The sequence below is a fragment of the Sebastes fasciatus genome, chromosome 3 (genome assembly GCF_043250625.1).
Source record: "Sebastes fasciatus isolate fSebFas1 chromosome 3, fSebFas1.pri, whole genome shotgun sequence".
Classification (NCBI taxonomy): Eukaryota; Metazoa; Chordata; class Actinopteri; order Perciformes; family Sebastidae; genus Sebastes; species Sebastes fasciatus.
The window spans coordinates 14214897-14223307 of NC_133797.1; the positions used below are offsets into that span (position 1 = coordinate 14214897).

General features: G+C 39.7%; 1 protein-coding gene across 1 annotated transcript; it reads left to right on the forward strand.

Annotated features, from left to right (window-relative positions):
- Positions 1 to 201: 201 nt before the first annotated feature.
- LOC141764152 (dnaJ homolog subfamily B member 1-like) lies at positions 202 to 4574 on the forward strand. The gene is made up of 3 exons (XM_074629131.1): positions 202 to 598; positions 2833 to 3509; positions 3676 to 4574. Exons 1-3 carry the CDS (start codon positions 388 to 390, stop codon positions 3907 to 3909), a joined length of 1122 nt encoding a protein of 373 aa, XP_074485232.1. The 5' UTR covers positions 202 to 387; the 3' UTR covers positions 3910 to 4574.
- The last annotated feature ends 3837 nt before the right edge of the window (positions 4575 to 8411 follow it).

An 8411-nucleotide genomic window follows, 5' to 3' on the forward strand; every position in this document is an offset into this window, starting at 1 on the left:
TGCTGCCTCAACACCAACTGAGCTCCTCCTCCATCTCCTCTCTCCTCCCTCCAATGATTGCCTTTAGATAGAAAAGGTCAAAAGCCCTGAGCTATCAGTATCAAACCAGGCTCACGAGTTTACTATACGATGCGTGCAAAGATTATTTCCGACAGCCCATGAAGGCAGCACACCGTGACGTTGCGGCTTGGTGGGCGTGTCTTGGCTGAACTGTCACAGCTGAGCTTGTTCGGGCTGTTTATGGAAAACTCTGGAAGTTTCCACCACGTGGTTTATAAAGAAAATACTGTGGAGGCGTAGCAGGCTGAGGAGAGAGACAGAGGACGCACTGAGGACCTCACAGACAGCTGTAACATTCACTAAACCAGGCTACTGTGGTGCGTCAACATGGGTAAAGACTACTACGACGTTTTGGGTATCCAGAAAGGAGCGTCTGAGGAGGACATAAAGAAAGCTTATCGTAAACAGGCTCTGCGCTTTCATCCTGACAAAAACAAGTCCCCGGGAGCAGAGGACAAGTTCAAAGAGATCGCAGAAGCTTACGACGTGTTGAGCGACCCGAAGAAGAAGGACATTTATGATCGTTATGGTGAAGAAGGTAAGGTTGTTTACTTTATGCATCATAATGAGACAGTGTTGTTAATCCTGAGGATGAAGCTAGCCGTGTTGCGACTGGATGACAACATGATGCATGCAGAAAATGTTAGGAAAAGCATGTTTCTTTTATTGAACAAATTCAAATTTACAAACAACATGGCTCATAGATTATTGCATAATTATACATGAAAATAATAATAAATTAAATGAAGGGCTGTACCTGTAATTCATATTCTTCTATTATACTAAGAAGTTTCAATGCATTTTTGTTTAATATAAATACAATTCAAAAATTAAACAAACAAACAAACAAACAAACAAACACAAAATAATCAAACATGTTTCCTGGCTTCTTTCTTTTTTTTTATTGAACAAATTCAAATTTACAAACAACATGGCTCATAGATCATTGCATTAGAGTAAAAGGACAAGGTGCATACAGAACAAAAACATATAAAATATGTAAAATTATACATGAAAATAATAATAAATTAAATTAAGGGCTATACCTGTAATTCATATTCTTCTATTATACTAAGAAGTTTCAATGCATTTCTGTTTTTCATGACTTTAAGGGCTTTTTATGTAAGAAAGAAACTCAGAATGAAACACATTAAACCTATAGGTTCACTTTCATATACTTGGATTTGTGCAAATAAAGTTTTCCAAGAATGAGAATGTTATTCAGCAGAAAGTCATCTAGGAAAAGCATGGAGTCAGAGATCTACTGTTATAGATGTTATCCTGCGAGTGTAATGGCTCCCAGCTCCACTCTGCTCTGTCATTCACTCTGGTTTCTGAGCCAGGAATTAAAGGCGAGGCTCTGCACACACAGGAAATCCCACATTATACATGTTTCCACAAGAACTCCATCACAAAGTCTAACAGTAAATATGTGAACCTGAGATAAACTGGAGGGTTTGTCTGTGACGTCAGAAGGGGGCGGTGATGAGTGTGCACATTGTGTTGGGATGTTTGCATGGTGAAGTCAGTGATGGTTTCTGGTGCATGGAAACCTGAGGCTGAGAGGTGGGGGCAGCATTACAGAGATGCACTGAAATACTTTTATCTTTATTGTTAGTACCTGTTCAGTAACTATGGTAACTTTTTTGGAAGGACACAGACTTGTAGATGAATGTATTAAATATTATTTTTTAAAAGTCGTGCATCCAGGGAATGAAATTAGCATCAACATTTCAGGTCACCTGCCACCATGGCAGAGAGGTTTTCCTTATATTAAGAAATATTATTTTTACAAAGCAATTCTAAAGCCTGAATTAAATATATGGTAACACTTCATTTTACAGGTCCACAAAGTTCATGTTAATTAGGTGATAATTAGCAGGTAACCTATTTGAAATTTCTTTGGAATTACTGCCAAATTACACAAATATTTACCTATAAATTTATTGAAAATTACTTTACTATAAACATCATTTAGCTAAGCTAATTTCTTAGCTAAGGACATTTCAAAATAAAGAGGCTGACAAGTAATACTTTTGCTGACAAACAGCTTAACAACTGCCACAACAGTTGCCGGCCGCTGTAGAACTTTGTAGGTTTGTGCCACATTTTTTATGTTGGTGTCTGTACACAGGGAGGTTGAAGGATTCAGGGCTTGTTTATCAGACTTTTAAAAGGGTTTTGCTGCTGTTCATTTTGTACTTTCAACTGATTTTAAATCTAGCCGAGACAGATGAAGAGCAAATATCAAGTCTCAATTCAGTTCTGTTAGAACGGACTAATATTCTGCTGTGTCTTTTGTTTTGTTGTGGATTTTCATATCAGTAATAGCACATGCATTAGTATGCATGCAGACACACAAATAACTGCAAATATCCAGTTTTTGTCTGGCATGATAAGTGGTTGACTCCCAGGCTAATAGGGATTAGATCTATTTGGTGTGTGTTTAGTATGTATGTATGTAGATGTTACAGAGCACCTCATGGTAAACTTTGCTGCCTGTGTTGTCAATTGTAACATGAAAAATGTTTTGCTGTCACCCTTTACTCTGTGGCCCGTTTGCATCAGAACTTATAAAGAAACCGGACCATAAGAGCAAATTTGGGGGAAAAAATGATTTCTTGTGACCTAATTTTTTCAGTGAGATGCTATAACGTTCAACATGAAAAATGCCATAATAAGTGTTGCATTACTTTGGTTATAACAGCATTTAAGTGCAGTCTGTCTTTTTTAGTGATAAATATATTTTAATTGATTGTTTCTCTCACTCAGGTCTGAAAGGCGGAGGCGCCCCAGGTGGTGGTGGTGGTGGTGGTTGTGGTGGTCCTGGCACCTTCAGCTACAGCTTCCAGGGCGACCCTCATGTCATTTTTTCAGAGTTCTTCGGTGGACGTAACCCCTTCGAACAGTTCTTTGGTGGCCGCAATGGAGGCATGGATGAGGACATGGACACTGACGACCCTTTTACCCGCTTTGGGATGGGGAGCGGCGGAATGGGCGGCGGCGGAATGGGGGGCGGCGGCGGAATGGGGGGCGGCGGCGGAATGGGCGGCGGCGGAATGGGCGGGTTCCCTCGCTCCTTCAGCTCTGGTATGGGAGGAATGGGCCCTCACAGTAGCATTGTGAAGAAGCATCAGGACCCCCCCGTGGTTCACGATCTCCGGGTGACTTTGGAGGAAATTCTGTCGGGTTGCACAAAGAAAATGAAAATATCTCGTAAAAGGCTGAACCCCGACGGGCGAACGCTAAGGACTGAGGATAAAATCCTGGAGGTGCAGATAAAGAAGGGGTGGAAAGAGGGCACGAAAATCACGTTTCCCAAAGAGGGAGACCAGACTCCCAGAAACATTCCAGCTGACGTGGTCTTTGTGTTGAAGGACAAAACACATCCGGTGTTCAAACGGGACGGCTCGGACATCGTTTACACAGCAACGATTTCACTCAGAGATGTAAGTTAAGATTACATATACATTTGAGTCTCTGTGTTCTTCAAACACCTTGTAAAAGTGCTTGAAGACAAATCAGAGAATTGTTATCAGCTGAAAATTGTCAGTAGAATGAAGTTTCATGATCTTCATTCATGTTTTGTTTTTTTCCCTTTTATTTTCCCATCAGGCCTTGTGTGGCTGCACAGTCAACGCTCCCACACTGGACGGCAGAACGGTGACCGTGTCATCAACAGATATCGTGCAGCCGGGGATGAAGCGACGCGTGAGCGGCGAGGGGCTGCCTTATCCCAAACGCCCCGATCGTCGAGGTGACCTGTTAGTGGAGTATGAGGTCAAGTTCCCAGAAAGGCTCAGCCAGAGCGCCCGGGACACCATTGCTCAGGTCCTCCCGCGATCTTAAACAAGACCAACGGACATCCGGGACTTTCGAACTATCACACTAAGCTGCCAACTATTTTGTTTGTCAGTCACCGCCTGGACTTTCATGTGGCGTTATAAATCACATCAGACAATAAAGGACAGATGTGTGTAAACTGTCAACCCTAATGTAAAAACCACCTTGGGAAAATGCTTCTCATGGATGACTGCAGCATTTCACAGGGTCGAATGTAAATATGACCAATATTGTTTGGTGTTTGGTTTACTGAATAAGATTATATTTTGATGAAAATAAGTATATTATATTATATAGAATATATATGCACTATTCTGCAGGCACTGTTTTGTTGGTATTAAAGGTTCTTCCTGAGAAAAATGTATGAAATTGCAACATTAAGACTAAATTGTTTACAAAGTTAAGATGGAACGCTTATAAAGTGTATACTGATGGAGAAAAAGATTTATGGACTGAGAAACTTCAAGGAAATATTTGTGTTTATTTGATTTCTGTTTGTTTGAATGACCAGCATTGCAACTCATGCAGTGAAGAATGACGAATACATTCAAATAAAAAGTTGTTGGGTGACTGATGTCAAAACAAAGGGCAGAAGTTATTGTTGGACTGAATATTTGAGAACAAAGAAATAAAAACTGGTGCTGTAAACATTAACCATTTTAACACAATAACTTGTTGTGATGTCTCCAAATCATGCTCCCAAGTACACGTCTTAAAGGAATAGTTTGACATTTTTGGAAATAGACTTATTCCCTTTGTTGCCAAGAGTGAAATGAGAAGATAAATACCTCTCTCATATCTGTCTTAAAGAAACAAGATCTAGCGTGTTAATCAGCTTTAAAGATACTCGCAGGCAGATTTTGTTTAACCTTTGGACAGAGCCAGGCTAGCTGTTCCCCCCTGCTTTCAGTCTTTATGCTAAGCTAAACTAACCGGCTGCTAGCTCCAGCTTCGTATTGAAGGGACAGATATGAGAGGGGTGGAAACCGGGGATGACTACCCAATTAGAATATTAAAGATATTAAAGATAGCTCGTAAACTTATAACAACAAAAATTGGCTTTTGAAATTAAGGGACCTAGTAGAACAAGTAAAAGAAATGGAGAAACTGACAAAATCATGGGAAAAGGGGCATTAGTCAGAAAATGGTGATCAAATTGGAAACTCCAGACTACCAGCGTGACAGATAATTAATGATTATTGGATCAACAGCCTGAAGAGGGAGCACAACGTGGTTGTTGTTTCTGTCTCCTTTCTTTCCTGTCTAATTATTCTTAATTATTTTCATTAATTTATGTTCTTCTTTATTATTTTTATTATTATTATTATCATTATTTATTATTTATTTATTTATTTATTTTATAATCCCTCTCCAAAACTTCTCTACTTGGAATTTACTGCCTTTATTTATTTATTTATTTATTGAATGAGTGTGTACTAGGGGGGTATGAACAGTGGGTGGGGTTCAATGTCGGGTCGTGGAGGTGGAGGCAGAAAGGGGGAGAGAGAAGATGGATGAATGAATATATGAAATTATGAGAGAGAGAAGCGTGAATGAGAACATAAGAACATAAGAGGAGCGGACCTGATGAAATGAGGGCAAATGGATTTAAGTTATTGTACATTTATGATTTAACTGTGCATCACTGTGGTGCCTCATTGAGAAATAAACAAAAACTGACCCCAAAAAAAGAAAATTCGCAGACGTTGCCCTCAGGCTCTGATACCCGTGACACAGTCAACAGACATGTGCTTGCTGAGCCTGATGCCCTCCAGCTTCATGTGCTGTAGATGCACTGAGACACACAGAGCCAACTGCAAGAGCCTGAACAATAAACGGAAATACTGAAGAGTTCATAATGTATCAGTCATGAGCTGGTTCTTTAGAGAGAAGGAGGCTGTGCTGTATATTCTCTGTTTTGACACATATAACTAAAGAGGCAAAAACACAGCTGCCCAATCACAGCTTTAGCTTTTCCGGATGTTTATGGCACTGAATCAGATGACTAATTTGAAGCAGGCCGCTGCATTTTTTCCGACACTGCTGGACTGAATTTTTCATTTACTTGGGTTTTTAACCTGGATGAAGAATGAGGATTCTTCTTGTTGTCATGTTTTGCTGCCTCTCCGGTGAGTTTTCATGTATTTTTAGATTAAAATTCACATCAATATGTTTTATTTGTAAAAGTTACATTCTGAATATATTATTAACTTCAATTTCCAATCTTCAACCTTACAATAGTTGATGAGTTAATGCTAAATAACTTTGTAAAAGCGTAAATTTATTGATGAGCTGCACTGATAATATTCAGTACGGTGTTTTCTTAGGTGAAAATTGGTTTTACTAATCCATTACAGTAACTTTTAAGTTGTTGTGGTTGTGACCAACAATTCCCCAAACATCTAAAATAGTTTATTCTTTGTCTCTTTTCAATATGTGGTTAATGATTTGCTATTTTTATGACAAAAAGGGAAGTCTACTGTATTAAACAAGTGAGGTATTGTTTAAATCAACAAAGTGAATACTGTGCACACATGAGATTTGTAGGATTTGGAGATTAACTTGGAAGCACTGTAGTAATGTAGTATTCATTTAATTTACTTTAGTGTTCATTTTAGGGCTGTCAGTCGATTAAAATATTTAATCCTGATTAATCGCAAATTAATCACACATTTTTTTATCTGTTCAAAATGTACCTTAAAGGGAGATTTGTCAAGTATTGAATACTCTTATCAACATGGGAATGGGCAAACATGCTTGCTTTATGAAAAGTTATGTATATACTGTATTTATTAGTTGAAATCAATTACAAAACAATGACAGATATTGTCCAGAAACCCTCACAGGCATTTAGCATAAAAAATATGCTCCGATCATAACATGGCAAACCGCAGCCCAACAGGCAACAACAGCTGTCAGTGTGTCAGTGTGCTGACTTGACTATGACTTGCCCCAAACTGCATGTGATTATCATAAAGTGGGCATGTCTGTAAAGGGGAGACTCGTGGGTACCCATAGAACCCATTTACATTCACATATCTTGAGGTCAGAGGTCAAAGGACCCCTTTGAAAATGGCCATGACAGTTTTTCCTCACCAAAATTTAGCGTAAGTTCAGAGTGCTATTTAGCTTCCTTCGCGACGAGCTAGTATGACCTGGTTGGTACCAATGGATTCCTTAGGTTTTTATAGTTTCACATGATAGCCTACCAGTGTCATCACTCTAGCCTTAAAACTGAGAGGTTGGCCGTCACGCGTCGAAGGAGATACGTCAACAGAGGAGGTGGAGCCTTCAACGTGACCATAAAGAGGCTGAGGAGGGCAGTCACAAGGAGATATCACAAGGAGTTACAAGGAGTTATCACAAAACATCCCATTACCTGCAGTTCCCTGCAGTTCCTGCAGGTAATGGGATGTTTTGGGATAACAATGAACACAATCTTCTATTCAGGATTGGTAATTTTAATCTCAAAGTGTTCACTGTAGGTTACTCTAAGATTATTGGGTCGAACCTCGTCTTACAAATACTACAGATTTTTCTATCTTATGTAGCTGACAGCCTGGTCTTGCTCTGCGTGGGAATGTCTAAAATGTCCTATATATCTTGTGATGCAACAATGTCACGAGCACACAATATTCCTCACCAGTCATTTTCCGTCCTGTTATTCCAAAGCTTCCACTTTTCCCCTCGGATCTCCTCCCTCCACCACCACCCTGCAGACTGAAGCAGAGACTCTGCTCCAAGGCAGCTTTGCATCCAGCACTGAACCGTCACCAGCGGCATCAACCCTGCCCGCCACAGAGGACAAGACAAACCAGCCAACAGCATACAAACTCAAAGGTAATTTACAGTCACTTTCTCCTATAGCAAGCTTCAAAACAGCAAAAGAGTTTTACATGTTATAACTAATAAGAAAAAAAGAAAGAAAGAAAGAAAGTGTATATGTGCTTTTTAATTTTTAATTTTTAACTAGTTAAAGCTGCAGTAGGCAGTATATTTTTGGATCATTGGGCAAACATTCCATAATAACCTTTCAGCATATTGTAATTCAAGTGTTCTGAGAGATAACTAGACTTCTGCTCCTCCTCATGGCTCTGTTTTCAGGCTTTAGAAAATCTAGCCTGTGACGGGAAACTTTGGCCAATCACAGGTCATTTCAGAGAGAGAGCGTTCCTATTGGCTGTGCTCCGGTCATGTGACCGGAACTTGTCGTTCCTTCAACAGATTTTTGCAATGTGCGTCACAAATTTTCACATTTTACAGTTAAACCGTGCACTACAAGATGATTCTGAAAACATTTGAGGCGAGAAATAAACATTAATGTAACATAATATTGATTCATATTTGATCAGCGCTGCCTAGTTTGACTGTTTGGTTGGAGTTCCCGAGTGATTGACAGCCAGCTCTCATAGACAGCAGTTTAACAGCAGACCTCAGATCAGCTCTTACTGCTTGTTTTCCTCCGGTCTGTGAAATCTTGCAGAGGTCGTTAGGAGCACCAGAGGACA